This window comes from Heliangelus exortis, chromosome 19 (assembly GCF_036169615.1).
Source record: "Heliangelus exortis chromosome 19, bHelExo1.hap1, whole genome shotgun sequence".
Classification (NCBI taxonomy): Eukaryota; Metazoa; Chordata; class Aves; order Apodiformes; family Trochilidae; genus Heliangelus; species Heliangelus exortis.
The window spans coordinates 6,754,025-6,773,512 of NC_092440.1; the positions used below are offsets into that span (position 1 = coordinate 6,754,025).

Consider the following 19,488-nt stretch of genomic DNA (forward strand, 5'->3'; position numbering starts at 1 on the left):
GGTGTTTTCATGTTCTTGGGATGGAAAGGGAAACGGGGTCCAGCAGCAAAGCAGTGTCCCAGGTCTCTGCCCAACCACTCACACAGAGCCATTCTGATGTTCAATAATTGCTCAGGTGCTAGACTTGAAAAATTTTTGTTTATCTGGAATCTACAGTTCTTGACTCCTCCTGTTTACTTGAAAGTTGCAAATATTTACATCTCTTCCAGAACATATCCATGCTATTGTTATTTAGGAGGTTTTTTTTTCCTTATGCAGTTAAGTGATTTTTTTCCTTCTGTGTATTTTTTGCAGAAATTCATGATTGTCCAAGCAAGAGGCCTCTGTAAGCACAACTGTATAGCAGGGAGAATGTGTTTCTCTGCTTGCTTTCCCTTTTCTGAAGACAAAAGAGCCTTATTGAAATCTGTTTCCTTTCTGACTACTAATGAGTTTTCCTTCCTTCCTCCTTGCAATGAGCCTAACATTCTCCCATCCTGTTGGATATAAATTTCAGCCTGGACTGTTTTCCCTGTTGAGGTGTTGGGTCACTGGCCTTGAATAGGAACCTGTAATGTGACAGGGACAAATTTGGGTTTGGGAAGGAAGAGGTTTTCCACCCAGTACATGGGATGAATTTTTTAAAAATAAGGATAAGGTGCTATTTGTTTTTGCCTGTGGCTGCTCACATTCTCCTTTCCTCGTTTTATTTCTGGATGCTTTCTTATGCTGGGTTTGGATATATTCCAGGATATTATACACAAAATACCTAGAGGAAGAGCTGGTTCCTGCTCAATAACAGTGTTCCATTTTAAGCTGTCTCAGGCTAAAGGGAAAAAAATAGGATGCCATGTCACTGGAATTCATTTGTCTCCTGGAGGAAAGATGCTGAACATCTCACTTCAAAGACTCTTTGTGGGAATTAGGTCCTGAAGCCTGGATATTCTCCAGACTTAAATTATACTTATTCATAGAAACACTAAACTTTGTGAACTGGACAGCAGACCTCTAAATTTGGCTCTAACTGCAGAGAGAGGCATTGTTTTTTGCACACTGTGATTAGCAACGCTGAGCACAGATGTACACTTCACTTTGGAATAATTAGTTAAATGGACAGGAATTAAACGAAGCTTTGCTCTGGTCACAAACCACATGAGCTAAACAATCTTCTGTCTCTCTGAATCCCCCACTTAAGTATTCATCTTGTGTGGTATTGGGTTGTGTCATATGGGGTATAACTTGGCTCTCTCCCTTATAGACCTTCTTTCTGGTATAAAGTCTACAGTTGGAAGTTTTTGACATAAAAATGTGCATCTTCTCCCATATCATCTTGTGAAATAAAAATGTGCATCTTCTCCCATATCATCTTGTGACATAAAAATGTGCATCTTCTCCCATATCATCTTGCTCTGCAAGATGAAAAAACTAAGACTGAGCTGTGTAGTTAAACCAGCAAGAGTGAGATTAGGTTACTGACTCACATACACTTTTGCCAGTCTCAGAGAAATCTGAAGCCAAGTATCTTTAACATTATCTTAAGTTATCTGAGGTTGTGTGAAAACAAACTACTGTAGACCTAAGCAAAAAGGGCTGTTGTTTTTGTTTTTGTTTTTTTGATAGAGAAGCAGTTAAGACTTCAAAACCTGCATTCTTCTGTTTTCATGGACTTTCTTAGTATGCAGTCCTACCTGCAGAGAGGCAGCACTGCAAGAGGGTCAAAAGTGTTTTAGAGGGCTGCTTTTCTTGTGAGTTTTTATTGTTCTGCTTCAATTGCAGATAAATTTATGAGTAATACTTTGTTATAAGTATGCTTATTATACTTTATTATAAGTAATACTCTAGTAATACTTCCTTTTTAGAAAGCTCCTGTATGAGTGAAGCTGTGGAAGGGTTTGTTTGAATTTTTTTGAAACTTCTGCCTTGAAGAAATATTTTATCATTTATGGTATTCTTTGGGATTTATGTATTAGTAGATTTTTTTTTTCCATACATGTTTCCTTATGTCATCTTTGCTAAGTGTGCAAAAAAGCTGTAAAGAAGTATCATTAGGACAAAGCAAGTAGCCTTCTTTGCTCTTGTCAGCATTTAGGGCAAACTGGAAAATGTCTTCTGTTCAGAATTTATCCACTGGGAATTGTATTGCAAATTAATTTTGAAATGTGTTGCTGAAGGGAAATTAACAAAAAATACTCAGTGTGAAAATTAATTGTCAGATAAAAATGTCGAATGCCTTTTTTTTTTTTTTTTTTAAAGGAAGCCATAACATTTAGATGTGTAAGAATAGAACTGCCTTTTAAAATGGAAAATAGGCTATGAGACTACTTACCTCTCCCTACATGACATCTTCTAGGTTCCTTAATTAACATTTGCTTTGTTACTGAGATGACACAAGGAGCTGGAAGTGAAAGACAGTTGTGGTTTGGAAGAGCAGTTTTTATCAGTGAACTTTCTTTCCTGGAAAATGAAGACCTTGGATCTGGAATCTTTGAATTATTGCAGCCTGTGTTTCAGGCAGCTGTGAAGGTCCTGTTTTGAAGGATTTTGATGATCAAGGTTCACTGTGTATTCTAGTGAGATAGTTTGACTTCCATCCTACTTGAAAGTTTGTACCTTCTTCTTCTCTATGCTTGAAAAATCATGAAAGAACCTAGGCTGGAAAGCAGCTGAACTAATCCAAATGAAAATAGGCTGCACTTTGGGATAAATAAGGTTTTTCCTGCTATGGCAATTGCCTACCCAAGCGTAGAGGCTGAGTAAAGTGTCATTACAGTATTCACAGGTCTTGTGCTTGCTGACCAATATTGAAAGATTTTAATCAAACACAGAGCAAATACCATCCTCATCTTTCATATCTCTGAAAGCAGCAATGTGCTCAGTTATCTTTTGTGTTCGATTCTTGCAGGCACTTTGAATCTTTATCTTATACACTGTCTCCTGCCTTTGAATTTGCAGTGCAATATTGTAACAGTTCAGCTTTCAGTGGGAGAGCCAACTTCAGGATGAAGTCAAGTATGAACCTCAGGGCTACGCTCTGTCTGAGCTGCTTTAGAGATCAACTCACCTGAATTCTAATTTTTGGAGGAAAGCTTCCCATGCTACATTTGCACTGTACACATCTCGGGACATTGGGAAGAGTTGATCTTGAAGTATCATTTAGTCTGATGGTTTTGTTTTCATGAAAATTTTGCCTCTCAGAGCCCTTGAACATTTACTGATGAGTAAAGAGGTGAATAGAAGTAGACCACATAATTCTGAATCCACATTTTACCATATATCAAGAGAGTGATCTATTTAAGTCATAATTAAATATACTGAACAACTCTATCCAAGCTTCTTCACTGTTCAAATTGAAAGTTCTGTATCATGGTGCCAACCCATCTCCAATCATGTGTCCTTCAGAAAATTCAAGGACAAGGGGGCCCAAATGCTTGTAAGATGGCTTTTATTTTTGGTATCTGATTTTGGAACTGCAATGTGTGGAGGGAAGGTCCTTGCAAAAAATATCAGCCTAAGTGACAGTGTTATTCCACTCCTGAATCAGGACACAATGGAGTCCTCTACAGCTGCTAGATGAGTAGTGTCTGAGTCAAGATGAATGCTCTGATATTCCCCTTCTCTACCTTTTAATTAGGGATAACACTTAGGACAGAAGTAACTTTAGAAAACTTAAAAGGATATGGGAACTTTCCCCTTCCCTGGCCCTTGGCTTAAAGCCATGCTTCACCTGAAAACTAAAAATGCCATTTAACTAAAATAACATTTCAATCCTTTGTGGCAAGTCACTAAGCTGTCCTTAAGGAAATGGGAGTGAGTGAGAGGGGCAAGGCTGTCATCTGTGGTGAGAGGGCTGTGAAGTCTCATTGACTGTGGTTAATGGCAGCTCACAGCATACTGAGCTGTCAGGCAGACTCATTAGGGACACACTGTTAATTTGGTCAGGCAAGCACTGCCAGGCTGCATTGTGTGGAGTTAAGCAGTGTGAATAGAGCCTGTAAGCAAAGCTGCTGGAAATGCTTTTGTGTCCCTTGCGGATGGCTGGCCTCTGTTTTTGGCTTTTTTTCCAGTTGAAAGTGGCCACGTGGAGTTTTGGCACTGATAGTGTTGCCCAAAGATTAGTTATAGACTGCAGAAGTAATTTAACTTGTGCTGAGGTGACTTACCCTGCTTTTTTTCTCAGCTTTTTTTGTATGCATTCATTTAGCCAGTGTCAGTTCACTGCTTGATAGGTGTTCTCATCATCAGTGCTCACTTCTGAAGGCACCAGCTACATGGGAGTCAGAGTTTTCTTCTCTGCTGTCAAAGATAAAGTTTCTCCCCTCCACTTCCCATAAGTCACAGAGTCCTGCAGGTGGATTTGGAGGTCCAACATCCACTGCAGTCCTTACATCTTGGTGAGCTGCAAGGTTATGGAATGACCCTTTTGGGTAGAGAAGAGGGAGACTGGTGGTGGGGAAAACCTGCCACGTGCAACGTAGCTGGGTGGGTGTCCTGACCTGTGTGATGGGCTGGGGTCATTCCTCATGTGATTATTGTAACAGGTTGAGCAAAGTAAGAGGCTGTTTTCATCTCATCAAGGGAACAACCAATTTGTCTCACTGCTGTCTCTCCCCAGTGTGTATCAGAATATATTGTTAATTTAGGATCTGGAACACAGTGGAGAATTTTTTTATTCTCTACCGTATGCTTACCTTTATGACTCCAGTTCCTCTCTTATCCTTTGGGGATGTTTCCCCTGACATCTTCAGGCTTATTCAAATGTATTTTTGTTTCTACCTAGTCTTCTGGTGGAGTAAAGACTGAAATTCATAATTTTCTCCTAGCCTTTTTCTACATTTTCAATTGATTTATCTGATCAGGTTAAGGGTGGGTCATATACTCCATTAAGAGTTTCAGATGCTCTCAGAACCAACGCTGAAAAAGGTTTCCCAGGAAATAGACTCTGTGAGTTTGCATGGAACACACTTAGCAGGGAACTGGCCTGCACAGTAACCTTGCAGAGTGCTGCACAGCTCCAGCAGTTCTGTCACTAAATACCTGGGGTAATCATTAGTTGTGAACCAAAGACATTCTCCACCTGCTGTGTCAGGCTTAGTTATCACACCAGGAGGCTTTTCTTCTCCCCCCCAAAAAAGAGGAATTCATGCCTCTTCCTGTTCTGGTAGAGGGATACTGTTTAACCCAGTGCTTCTTTTAGGGGAGTAGTGTTTTTCCAAGGGTGGGAAAACACTTGCTGTATGGGAGGGAATACTTCTTACAAACAAGCACTGATTTTCTGCATTTGACCTTACCAGAGGTTTCTATTAGAATATGGCTGGAAGGAGGGAAATTTGGAGTGATTCTGGGAAGCTTTGACTCAGGAAGGGGAGAATGATTCATAGATTTTTATGACTGGTTTTTTTTTTAAGGAGAACAGATCATTGAACCTCATATTTTCAAAGAGAAGGATAAGTAAAACTTAAAGCATTTAATCAGTGACCCCAAAAGAGTTTGTGGGTTTGAATCAAGGTCTTTCAGCATAGAAGTCTTGAGACTTGCCACTTTGTGTGTTGCAACAATGGTCAGTTTATCTCTGGTTATTGCTGGAGTCTTCATGTAGGAGGTTATTTAAGAATTGCTTTTTAGTTTTGATGGGGAAAATTTGATTACAGGGAAATTTGTTTAGTAGCAACCTTTTTCTCCTTAATTTGGGAGTTAACATTTAATTCTCAAAAAATAACTGTGCTGTTAATAATCAAAATATAACATCAAGGTGTCTCAAGATCAAGGTGTCTCAAGGTGTACATTAGGAAGAAGGTTTTAATCTTCAGTTTAACATAATTTTAATAACTGTGACAATGATTTAGTTTTATTTTTGTATTCTGCTACTATGAAAACAAGATTAGTACAACCTAACCTATGTCTTAATTGAAGTTTGGCAAGAGAATTTAAAGGAAAATAAAAACTGGACAGTGTGTCATAACTGTAATTTTGTTCTTGTACTTCAGAAGATAATATAGCTTAGCCTTTTAGCTAATTCCTTACCTCATTTCTTTAAAGAATCTTTCAAACTAGATTCTGCCCACTTTATGAAAACTGAAAGGCACTTATCTGTGGCTACATTTATCTTTTCCACTTACAGTGTCATGTTGTGAAGGCCCAGACATGCTTAATACTTTTGAATGTGCTGTCAGTGGCTGGCAGAGAAGCTCCCAAGCTTTTAACTTGCTCTTAACCACTGGAGATTGGACCAAGCATTTTTATTATGCTCCTGAAAAATCCTGTGTCTCATTGTATCTAAGATACTGGCTTGAGTTTTGTCTGTTAAGCTAGGTAGCAGCTTCATCTCAGGAGATGGAGAATGCATGCAAACACCCTTCCTGTGAGAAAAAGTGTATATAAAGGAAAAATGCCCATTATTATTATTATTTACAAGTGTAAAAACTTGAACTTGGATCTGCATTTTACAGCATTCGGCAAGGCAGAGGCTTCCAGAACTGTGAAGCAAATGCTTGTGACCAAGTCAACACCTATCCTAGAAGGATTTCCTTACAAGCTCAGGAAAATGGATTTATGTCATGAGCTCTAAAAAATTGTTAAGAAGTCTCCAAGGTTTTGGATAATCAACATAAATGTTAATTAAGTTCAACCTCTGATGAGAATTTATCAGTAATTTTAGACATTCAGTTGACATGCAAGCGATCCAGTGAGGTCACCTAAAGTAATTTCATGGTTCATATTTATTAATGCATTTGAAAATTTTTTGTTTAAAGGTCCAAAGTTCTGTTAACCGTGTGGCAGTGGAAGAGATGTGATAACACATCAGAATTCTGTCAAGAGCTTCTTAGTAAAGCTGCAAACTGAACTCTTTCCTGTAGTAAGCTGATACCTGGAATGAACTTGTACTGTCTCCTGCCAGAAAATCTGGATAACTGTTTTGATAGAAATAGGACATCCTTTGTCAGGATTGTTAGAACCTTCCAAAACTGAACCCAAAATGTGAGCCATACAGTCAAATGCTGGAGTGTATGGGTGGAATTACGAGGTGAGGATGTATAAGAACAAACATATGTCAAAACAAAGTATAGGATTCCTCATAATGGGCTTGGACTTTGTAACCCATTTAGACTGCCAGGACTGAAAATGATATACAGTTTGTGGTTTTTGTGTCTTATGACACAATGCTTGATGTACAAATCATATTCTGCAGGAAAATATGGGGATCTGTAGTTACCTTACTGAGCAGCCCGTCTCTTGTCCTTGATTTGACCCCCTCTTGGCAATCCTAATCTACTTCTCCAAATTAACAATCTTTGCATAAAGAAAATGAGCATGAAGATTAAGCCCAGCAAGAAGAATCCTCATAATGAGACTAAAAGCTCCATTTCTCGGAAAGATTTTGTCAGTCAGCAGCATCCTAAAGTCCACAGTCCAAGCAGTATATCCCAGAGATCATTATTAAGGAGTGTGGTTAGAAACTATTTCCCTGGGAGTGATTCTGCTGCCTGGGCAGATCTCTCACAGGTGCAATCTATTAGGAAGGCCAGATTGCTTCTTATAAACAAGCAAGCAAGAACAATCCAAGGAATAGGCAACCAAGTGTTGCCTTTCCAGCAGGGAAAGCTGAAGAGAAAACTGCAAACTTCAGTGGAGGCAGAATTTTTTTTGGAAAAAAATGTAACTATTTATTCTGTACAAAAGTGTCCGGTCTACACAACTGGTAGTTTAAAGAAACAAACAGAAATATCCAAATCAAAACTCAAGCAACCTAACCTGGTTATTGAATGAATGATGTGCTCTGGTTTGATAGTAGAGTTGGGACTGGCAATAGATTTAAGTCATCTGCTATGCAACATGATTTGCTTTGCTATAGCCAATCTCAGCTGCAGCAGCCAACATTCATTGTTCAAGTTGGGTGACAACAGCATTTGCAATCTGAGATGCAGCCTCCTTTTCTCTTTTTTTTTGTTTTTTTTTGTTTTGTTTTGTTTTGTTTTCTTGAAGATGATCAAAAGAATCAAAATTTTAGGGACCTTCCTCACCTGAGAAGCATGGAGTTTGGTAAGTAGTTTTGTTTTTTTCAAATTCTCTTACCAGCACCTCCCAACTTCCACCTGGCAATACAACACTGATATGTTCCTCTTCTCTTCTAGGAATGAGAATCCAAGATCCAGCAAGAAGGTATGCTATGTAGGTAGTTATAGCAAATTCCACATCGATTCAAAAAATATATTTCTCCTAGAAATCCTTTCAATCTGAAATTCAAATATTTTTAAAGTCAGTTCTGCAAAATCTGTGCTCCCCTTTTTTTTCTGTAATACCTGAGATGTAGTAATTTATTCTTTTGTTTCCTTGGCTAAGGGGAATTCAGTGTACGTTTTTGTCACTAGTGTGAGTGATTCATCTTGCCTTCCAAAGTGATTACATGTCTATCAATCCAACTGCAAACCCTTTTTGAAAGCTCCTTGCCACTGTTATATATACTGAATAAATCCAAGCCAAACTATCTCAAACATATGCTTCTGTGACTCAGTAAAGTGACTGCTAGAATTTTAACTGTCTTGATCTTGAGCTGAGAATTATTTCAGCATTGAGCAAATCAACCAACCAACCTTCCCATTCTCTGCCCCCCTCACTAAAAGCACTGATAAATGTGTATAATGACTATTTGATCTTTTTCTGCAACATCCAGAAGAACCTGCAGAAGCCACCACCAGACACAATCCAGTCTGTGCTTTCCACCTGTAACCTCATGTGCCTTGTCTCTGAAACACTGCATTTGGGCTTTCTCCTGGCACTGGGTCAGTCTGCCTGTTATTAAACATTTTCCCATATGTTTTTCACTCCACACTGGATTTTGAAGGAAAATGAACCAACTGAAGCAGAATACAATTAGAAGGACCCTCCGTGTGTTATTGCTAAATCCTGGAAGCTTCCCTTCAGGATCAGTTGTCCCTTAGTTTGATTTAGTTGTCCCTTAGTTTGCTTTGATTGCCAGGGCTAACAGTGCTCTGGTGGGCAGAGCAGATCTCAGGTGGCCTCCTTGTCTGTGGTTTTGCCTCAGGTTGTTTTCACTTCTTTTTTCTGACAACTTTCTTTCCTCCTTGGTGACCCTTCTTCCTCTCTTGCTCGTGAGGTGTTGCTTTTTCATGCAAGACACATAACTTATATCATGGTTGCTCTGGTTCCACCTTCTGCTTTATATTTGAGTATTAAATTTCACTTTATTTCTAATCAAACTGTATCACATTTCTTTTTGGGTGTCAGAAGCACATTTGGCATGCTTAAGTTGCCACTGTGAGTTTCTTCTTCAAACAGAATCCAAACCATTTATGTTACAGTCAGTAGGAGACCCATCCTAGCAGCTGTGTTTACACAGCTCCAAGTAAAATGGGTCCCTGATTAGGATTTTTGAATAGCTCATTCACTGAAGAAACAGTGTTTTGAACCAGCTAAAGCTATTAAAAAATTGTGATAATATATGATTAAAAGTTTTGGTTTGAAGAAATGTCAGTAGCAACACCCTGCCAAATTTTAGGCCCAAAACATCATCACCATTAGGATCACAAAGATTGTTACCAGAATTTAATTGGGCAAGAAGTGTTTTTCTTTTTCTTGCTCTAAAAAAATAGCTGGAACATTAATTTGGCAGCAACTGAAAATTGTATGTTCAGAGTAGTCACCCAAAAAGGTTAAAGTTTGGTAATTATATGAAACTGAGGGCAGGTTCTTTACCTTGGAACTGTTGAGCAACAATAATTTGTGAACAACAGAAATGTGAGTGCAACTTGGTCCAGAATAAGAAACTGAACATTAGAGCAGTTTTGGGATTGCTTCACACCTATCAAGTCAAGCTCTTTGAAAAACCAAAATCTATTCTTTATTCTGAGCAGCACTGACACAACTACAGACCCTGCACGTTGGACAAGTGGGTTGCCAGTGGCCATTCTGCTCTGCCGTGGCAGGCAAGCTCATGATGAGTTTGCAGAAGTGATGGGGTGTCAACAATAATGCCTTTTGGTGTGCAGAGAAATTGTTAAAACTGGGAGGAAAAGGTAGCTCATTTGGGCTTTTCCCCACTGTGGCGTTAGCAGCTGCATTTCCAGTATTCTGGAAGTTTGGTTACGTGTTTTGTTGCTGCTGATACTGAATAAATACAGTAAGCATACATTAAAACAGGGAAAGACAAGAGCTACTACTGCTCTATTAAACTGGAAAACATGATTGAAGGAAGAAAAGTGACTTTGGCTGACAAACTCCATAGTTAAATGTTTTTAAAATCATAAGCTAAGAGCAAAGATTTACAAGTGTGTGTCATGATCTGTAAATTTAGATCTCCACTTGTCCTTTTACTGTAGAGAAATGGCTTGTAGAGAAAATTGTAGTGATTTGGGTAAGTCCAGGTATCAGCAGTCTGCCCTTATAGGTCAGACACATAAGAAACATCAGTAACTGAGGAATCTGGCAAATGGTCTTGTACTTAAATCACATTTTCCCCCTTTGGAAGTTGAAATGTCCGTGTATAAATTAGACACACAAGCCACATACCTCTGCACTTGTGGAATTAGACAAGGTATCAACATGCTGTTACCTTGCAAATCCTACTGTGGGGTAAGAGCAGGTTAATACCTTGTTATAGTAAAAGAGACCAGCTTAAAGTTCTTTAACACTGTGATAGTTTTAAGAGAAGTTGCCATTAAGTGGCATGCAACTTCAGCACTTAGAATTTGCCACTTGCTTTTGGATTTTGATTAAGGCTAAAATAAAAAAGTTGTTTGAGTAGATTTTCCTGGCAGAACTGCTAAGCTACGTGCATGGTTGTCAGATTCTGGGGCTCTGAGTACATTCAGCATACAGTTGTGCATAGTTTATCTAGAATCATCTCATCCTGTAATGAGATCATGTGAATTCAAAGCATATTAGATTTAATCCTGGTTTTCAGGATTATACCCTGCACATTCAAAATTGCAGAGTATAAGGGAGACATAATGTTCCTGACTGCTCATAAAAAGTGAGGCCCAGCTCCTTGAGAAGTAAATCTTTGGTTCTGCCAATGAAAGCAGAATTTGTTAAACTGACTCTCTCACTGAGAGAGTCAAGCTGATGTCTGATGACCTTTGTCAAGCAGAACAAATGGTTGCTATGTTTTCTAGCATTGTATTTGCTCTAGATGCTTCTGGTTGAGCCTGAGCAGCAAACTTTCCCTTTTGATGAAGTCTACAAATGCTGTAGCGTAGACCTTCCAGGCAGGAATTTCAGGCTCTGCTTTATTTGGTGCCAGGTCCTTTAATAGTTTTTCAGAAAGTGATTTTGCTTGTGATAGAAAAGCATGATAATGGGCAAAATGCTGAATGCTGTGTTAAAATCAGTTCCAGTGTGCCCCAGATTCCTGCACAGCATGTCCTCTGGTGGACACAGTAGTTGTTTGAGCCACCTGAGGAAGAGGCTTTCACACAGGCTGCATCTCTGTGTGTTACAGCTCAGGAATGCCAAAGAATGCAGTTATCAACTGTTTGAGCTTAGCCCAGCTCTTAGTGGACAAAGAGCCAAAACCAGGGAAAAAAAAAAAAAAAAAAAAAAAAAAAAAAAAATATATATATATATATATATAAAAAATCAGCTTCTCATTACCTTCACACTGGAGGGAATGAAGGTGGAAAAATTGTCTCCCTGGAACAAAAAATGCCCCGACTGTCTTCAGTATGTCACTACTATAGCACCATGGAAAACAAACTTACTCTTTTCTTGCAACACTTTCTGCCACCTCCTTTGCTCTTGTTTTACTTTCTGTCCTCTGTGCTTTTTCCTTGCTGCTCTCTCTTTTGCATTCAGTATCTGCCCGTTTTCACTCCTTTTTCCTTTACACACTTAATCTGAGGCTGGAAGGGTTGGTATAAAAAGTGCAAAGCAATCTGGCATCTTCCAGAACTGCAGGTTTTTCCCCCATGAAGAATATAGGTTTCCTCTTCAGGAAGATTAACCTGTTTGGAAGATATTTTTCACATTTTCAGGGGAATGAATTTCTCTTGCAAGCCTCTTTGAACCACTTCAAGAAGTTCCTGTGAGAATGTTAGAGCTGACTGGCAGTTGTCATTCACTGCTTAAATATCTCCAGTGTTTTTTCTTAGGCTGAACTGCCTGATACAGCTCTCTGGAATGTAGCAGGAGGCAGTGCAGCATTTTCATTTAATTGCTTGTGGAGATAGCTGCAGGATTGTGGTGTCAGAAAACATTGCTAAACTTCAGCGGATTTCTTGGCATTTTGTTGCCACAATAAGGTCATAGTTGTCACAGTGGCTTAGGACAGCCACAAAATATATGTACAATTATTTATGTAGTCTGAAAATGTAGTGCAATAATAAAATACTGTATTTACATATCTGTGGCTTGCTTTCATTTGAGTCTTCTAATGATACATTTCTGCTTTTCTGTCTTTTTTAAATGCTTATGTCTTATATTTGAGATTTATAAAGAGGTTAAGGAGAGTTGTATGCTGTCAATTTGGTCACATTTTGCAACCAGTTTTAAACATTATCCTACTTGTGGGTGTGTGTCCTAGCTGTCTTTATTACCTAGGCATTTCAATTCTGTAAATCCTTATTTATAAGGAATTTGTTCCACACTAGAACTGCCATTGCATCGTTAATACCAAGCTGACAAGTGGCCTGAAAACGAGGTGTTGAGCAAGCATAGGCAGTTTCCACTTGAGTTTTTTCAACTGTCCTGAAACCCAGCCAGTCCACGTTGTGGAGCATTTGCAATGTAAGACTAATGTAGCACAGAGCTGCTGCTGCTGAATTACAAGAAAGCAGTCCCTTGAGACAGAAATGAGGGGTATCCACCCCTCCTCTAGCAGGTCAAAAGCTAACTCTGTTTGAGAATGTAAAAGTATCTGCTTTTCTGTGTGTCATAGTTGAGATCTGCTTGTTCAGGGTTATGTTCACTGTTAGCAAAATATTAGCCCAGAGCAGGAGTGGGTCTTTCCAGTAGAAATTACCTTAGTTGCACAAGTGTGAAAAATGCTTCTTCTGTATTATGTTTAAGAGCCTTTCCTCACACTATAATCTTTGTATCTGTTCCTCTCATCTGTGAGAAGTTTCAGTTCAAGCATTATGATTAAAACAGAAGAGCATTCATCCTGTGAACAATATGAAGAAGGCTCTACTTACACTCTTACCTGTATGTATGGGATTAGACCATTAACTCTTCCACTGAAAACATCTTTCCAGTTTGCTCATGTGCACAGTCATTCTGGCCTGAGCAGAACTGCTTTCATCAGGAAAAATCTCAGTGTGATCTTGCAATGTAGACACGTTGGTCATGGCAGAGGAGGAGCTTCCCTGATGCTTCTTTGTGCTTTTACTATTTCCATTTGTTATGGCCTTGATGCCTTTCGCTTCTGGGTTTATTTTTAACAGGAACTTTTTTCTCTGTTATGATACATATGAGAATTCACTGCTTTTTCTCTCAGAGCTTAGACTGGAAAGAGATCTTTAGTATGTCCTGCAGAACAGATCTGAAATCCAAGATAATCAGACTAATCTGGTAAAATAGGTTTCAGAATTAATCTAACACCAGTTCTGCTGCTCTGTGAAAAGCATAAATAAGCTGTATTTAGTGTCTGTAGCCATAAGAGGGGCAGGGGGGGGAGAGGGAAGCCCACATACAGAATGGCTGCATTCAGCTACTACAGCAGCAAAGTATTTCCTAAGAACAGTGAACATGATAATCACAGTCCAGTGTGTTAGCCTACACTTGTAAATAAATGTTTGTGCACAAACCCAGCCTCTCTGAGAAAAGAGAGATTGGGCTGAAAATTATCCCTGAAAACCTGGAGGATTTTTAAAGGTGAATGAGGAGAAGGAAAAATATGCTTTTCAGGCTGTAATGAAAGATTGCCTCAGAGGATGCATACGTGTGCAAGGAGCCTGAAGACAGAAAATTTGACAGCTTTGAACATTGATAAGTCACCTGGCTGTGCTTAATGATCTGACAACATCTCACCAGCTGCATCAACATTAGGGCTATTCATCACTTTTATAGATTCATAGTGTTAGGTAGCACAGCTTTTCTATCAACATATGTTTTTTCCTGCCTGGTGGAGTAAGAGTATCTTCTTACTGTTACTTCAGCAGGGGAAGCACACAAGCAAGCAGGCTGTACTCCATTGCAGATTATGTGATTTATGTTTCAGAAACATATTTGTCTGCCACAACCATGTGAAGCTTAAGATGCTGAATCCAGAAACTGTTGTTTCACTAGACACCACCAAAGCTTTGGTTAAGTGTTTCTTCTCATCAAAATATTTGTGTCCTCACAGCCCTCTTACTGGAACTTCCCAGTGTCCCCTTTGCTGCAGTTTTAGGAATCACTGAAAGTAGTAGAACATACAAAAGGAGAGGTTTTCACAAAGACAGCATTCTGGGGGGTAAACAGTGGTATTTTTACCATTTATTCCTGGGAAGCAGCTATGTCATCACACTTGGGAGACACAGCCAAATACAGCTGCTTGGTGGAACTGATTGTTAGGAAGTTATTTCATCAGCAGCATCATTCATCACACTGACCCACTGAGAGGCCTTGGTGCAGCCATAACTAATGGGTAACGTCAGCAACCATGTTGAAATAAGAAATTAGAGTCTTTTTGGTTTGGATTTCTGGTATTTAAAATATTTTCATTGTGACGGTTTTGTTGATGGTATTGGTGGTGATTGTAGTTATATTTGGCATTCACATGACTTGCCAGGGATGATGGCTTTTTGGACCAGGAAGGACTGTCCAGTGTTTCTACTGTTAAATTTTTGAGAAACTACCCCACGTATAAAGTGTGAGATTTTGTGGTTGACTAAAGGATGTGCAGAAAGAGGGAGAGCAGGACTGGAAGTTGGGGAAGAGGACTTTGGCATAACAAGCAGAGTATCCTATGCAAATATTCGTAGTTGAAAGGGAATTAATCCTTTTCCAAAGGACCAGCACAAGTCTTTCAATGGCACATAGCCTGCTTTTGAAGAGAGCAGGTGCTTAGCAAGCCCTGAGGATTCAGATTTCAAAACAATCTGCACATGGTGTTGACACATGCAAATATCTCACAAAATTTTTTTTTAAACTCTTATTCTCTTTTAAATTTGCCATAAATTCCATATATTTTGAATGTAGCTGTAATTTACATGGCATGCATACATTCTATAAGAGCAGGACTTTGATAAGCTCAGTCTGGAACTGGATATTATCATTTTCAAGTTGAGATAGAACAAAGCTGTAACTGATGGTCAGGTCTCTCTGCCAAGCTGCTCGTTTTGATTATTCATAGCAAGAGACCTCTATTTTTTAAAAAACCTTTTGTCAGTGAAGACAGCAGACAGGTTCTGTTCTGTCCTCAGAGAGGGTGGCATGGTGCCAGTGTCAGCAGCCAGCAATCCAAAGTGTTGTGTTTAATCACAAGATTAATTTTTCCTTTTATTTACTTTTCCTTTTTAATATTACCAAGCATGACATGTTGTAAAACAGTAGCACTAGTTGAACAAGGGTTGGCTGGCATCTCTAAGCCCTCTGGCTATGTTGATAGCAAAATGAACATTTGGCTTGATGTGCAGCCAATAGAGACTCCCAGGGAGCTAAGATGGGAAAACACACTTGTCAATGAATGGGCCATGTGCCTGGTGAAGAACTAGGGAAGAAACAGCAAGATGCACCTACATATAAGAGCTACACTGGGGCTCATAATCTTTTTTTTCTTACACGTTTCAAGTATCTGGGGTTTCAATAGCATGTTCAAATACCTGAGTTTTCCAGCTAGGTATGTAATCCCTTAATGGTCTCTGGTTATATTAAGATGCATTTGTTGCACCCTTAGACTGTCCATCTGCAAGTTAGATACTAAAAAAGGTGTTAATTGGCACAGATCAAGTTAAAGATTTGTACTGAATACTACTGAAACCTGAACATTCAAGAGGTTGTGCTTTGCATTGAATCCACAGGGGAAAAATGCTTTTAAAATTTTATTTTTTTTTATTTCTAGGGATGATGCTAGATTCAAAACTTTTTTAGCTCCAGAGTCTGCAGCAGTGACAGAAAATCTGGCCATAGGTAGGAGTGCTTGTGGTGGGGAAAATGGCAGGCTTAGTCTGTCTGCTGCTATAGTATCTGCAACCATATCCATTCATCTTCATTCAAGGGCCTTCTGCAGTCTGGCAATGGCAAGTTTAACAGTTTGGTATCAGTGCAAGTATGGATAACACTGTTTGTTCTGTGAGCTTCCAGAACCCTCCGTTGTGAGGGTTATAAAATACATTAAAACTTAAATTAATAAATGCCTGTCTTTCTGCAACCTATTTTGTAACCTATTGATATTATGCTCCTAATGATCTGTGCTGCCAAAGAGAGATGATAGAATGTCACTGGATATTACAGAGAGGTAAGTGTATCTTCAAGTAATCTCTTTAAACTAAGATTTCTATTTGTGGATTTTACTAACTTTACTGTTACCTTCAGCATAAGGGCACAGACCTGCATGTACCATTTTGAGCTACTTTATGAGCTTTTCACAACCAATAGGTAGGGCAAACAATAATCAGATAATTACTGTATGAATAACATTGCTGCTGAAAGACCAAGGACCAATGCATGGTACTGTAAGATGCTGGTGCTGGTTTGTCCAGGATGGGTTCCCTTGGAAGCAAAGGTTTCAGATTGTTGCCTTGACTTGCAGTTGGTTTTAATGCCCATTTTAAAGAAGCTGCTCCTGTCAGTTCTTTCTCTCAATAGTTCTTTTCTTCGACAGTGTTGTGAAATATTGCAGTAACTCAAAAGTAAAAACCCACCAGTGGATTCCGTGTGCTATCGTGCCCCTAGCAAATGTCACTTTTCAAACAGATACCACGTGGCATCTCAAGGAAGTGGCCTAATTTTTTGTTTCAGGGATTAAACTTTTAAGAGTTGTTTTTTGGTACAGCTGACAACTTTCCTAGTTAAAAAAAAAAAAAAAAACAACCCACAAAAAACAATCAAAAAAACCCAAAACCAAACCAAAAAACAAACTAAACAACAAAAACCAAACCCTGAGCAAGCCATGTCCTTCTCAGTAGAGGTGATTGAATGGATCTTTCACGTTTTTATCAAAATCAACTTGGCATGCTCAGTGATTGCTAGAATTTTAGATCAGGTGGTAACTGGTGGACTCAAACTCATGTAGGACCTGCTAGCACAGCCACATGGGATCCACACTTTCACCACTTAACATGGCTCTGTGAGGCAACTGCAGATCATTTTCTCTGTCTCCTGAGTCACAGTTTAGGAACCCTTAATCTAAACCAAATGCTGCAAATTGTCCCCTGGTGATGCGTTGAAGTCACCGGAGTTTAAGACAGATGGGAAATTACAGCAATTTGAGAAAGAAAGGTTTCAGAGAGGTTCTGCTTTTCATGATTTGCACTCCTAACTCAGGGAGGGGGAGCTGGATATTTAACCCCCTTGCAGACAGCTGCTCAGAGCCTGTGTGCAGTTTTGCTGGAGTTCTCCTGAGTGGTTTGTGTGCATCATGGGGTGAGGGAAAAACGAGTCCCACCTTGTCTATCCCATCACCAACAGGCTTTCTGCTTGTTTGAAGGGAGCCGAGCACTTTGAGCTCTTTTCTCTGTCACTGTTGCTGCTGTTGTAAATGAGCAACACAAGATTGCACGTGATATGAACACTTCAGTGCTTGTGTGTTTGTGAAGGCGGGTGTTGGGAGCTGAGTCGAACACACAGGAAACAAAATCCTGGTAGAAAGTGAGTCTCCCTCCTTGCTTGCTCCTCCCCTCTGCTGCCCGGGCAGCCTTTCTGCCAGAAGTGCACACCCAGTTTAACTTTTCAGAAGGGCGCAGCTCTGTTGAAATGGTTTAACTACAGAGCTGCTGGGCTGTCCCTCCTTCCTTGGGAGAGGGGTGGGTACAGAGGCTCCAGTGAGAGCCCCCTCTCTAGACAAGCTCTTTGGTTTTTCTGGGTCTGGTAAGATGTTTTGGATTCACTTTAACTCCTTCCTTGTCTTGCTGGCACAAATTGTGAAGGCTTTAAAACATTTCTAGTTCAAGGCTGGGCTCTGTTGTCTTGGCATCTGTTACCATTCAGAATGAGAATGCTTTTTTTTTCCTTGCTGGCTGTATTTCCTGTATCTTTAGCATAGCCACATTATTATCTCTATCCCTTTTTTCCCCCACAACATTCAGAACTCCCTGGGAAACCAGAGCTGTGGTTATGTGAATTTAAGAGAAGCAAGGAATATTTAAGGAGCTGTTGCCTATCAATTACTATAGACACAAGGCAGATGGATTTTCTCATCTTGCACAGTTAAGATAACTAACATGGAGTTTTTGCTTTTATTTTTAATAACCTTTTGAAGAAGGGCTGTTTTCTGTATAGCCTTTGCAAACACAGAGTTTTGCAATTCAGAAATACAAGTCTTAAGTATTTATTAATTCAGCAAAGATGATTGCTTCATGACTGGAAGGGATTCTTTCAAACCACAACCCCCAGATGTTCCAGGGACTGTGGTTTGCCTTGAGCTGTCATGGGGAGAGAGAAGAAAGAACACGATGCTTTTGTAAAGTAAATACAGAGTTAAAGTGCTTGTATGGACAGCACACCATTTTGAGGGAAAAGGCAGGATCCAGTCTTTTGTTTCATTAGAAAAAAATCACCATGAAAAGAAAACAAGTTTGTTAGCTTGTCAGTTAACTTGACTGATCTGGTCCTTGCTAACCAGACTTCCCAGACTTGACTGACCTTGATGATACCTGTGTTTAGTGCTGAGCAGCAAATACTGAAGAGCTGATTGGTCACTCATGCCTGAGGAACAAATAATGTAAAATGCTCTTTTCTAATTGCAGTGTGTGGCAAGAGGCCTGTCAGCATGCCAGAATATTAGGTATAAAAATTGCAAGTGAGTATCTTTGGGAGTCATAGAAGGTGAGGAAGAGGGTAGGCCCTGCTCCACATCTGCATCTCCATGGCTGACCTGCAGCAGTGTTTAAGGATTGATTTTAGGATGTACAAGTCTGTTTGTGGTAATCACAAATTTCAGCCATTTTTCCAGTAAATCTGTGTCAATCACTAGTTGATGAGCTTCTCTTGAGGCTGTTTATAATACTTTCTAATTAATTTTTACTGACATATCTTTATATTCTTTTAAAAAGAAAGCTTCAGGACACTGTTGAGGGAGGGCAGTTAGTGTTAAAGGTGAGGTGTTCCCAGAGTAAAGAACTTGCTGAATTGTACACTATATAGGCAGAGTGCTGAAAAACATAATCCTTGACAAGGTCAGTTACTCTAACTATTTAACTATGGTTCCTTAAGTAAATAAAATGAGCCTTTTTTTTAGTCCAATGGGTCAAAATATTTTTTCTTGGATTCAAGTATGCAACCTGGAATTCAGATATGAAAAAGTGACTTTTTTGCTCTGAAAAAGACATTGTTTTTCATAACTCATCAAAGGGTACTTCAGGGATTTGGCTTCCCAGAACATAGTTCATTTTTACCGTGTTATTGCCCTTTGGTGTC

At 39.4% G+C, this 19,488-nt stretch overlaps 1 protein-coding gene across 7 annotated transcripts in view; it reads left to right on the forward strand.

Annotated features, from left to right (window-relative positions):
• Positions 1 to 19,488, forward strand: part of ZDHHC8 (zinc finger DHHC-type palmitoyltransferase 8) — a 104,685-nt gene that overhangs the window by 46,198 nt on the left and 38,999 nt on the right. The window contains exons 2-3 of one of the 7 annotated variants that reach the window (XM_071762664.1): positions 7,960 to 8,016; positions 8,109 to 8,145. The exons of 3 other annotated variants lie outside the window; for them this stretch is intronic. In XM_071762664.1, the coding sequence (XP_071618765.1) occupies positions 8,007 to 8,016; positions 8,109 to 8,145 (47 nt within the window). In that variant the 5' untranslated portion in view covers positions 7,960 to 8,006. The remainder of the gene's footprint in view (positions 1 to 7,959; positions 8,017 to 8,108; positions 8,146 to 19,488) is intronic. 3 more of the 7 variants (XM_071762665.1, XM_071762667.1, XM_071762666.1) reach the window with 3 other exon arrangements.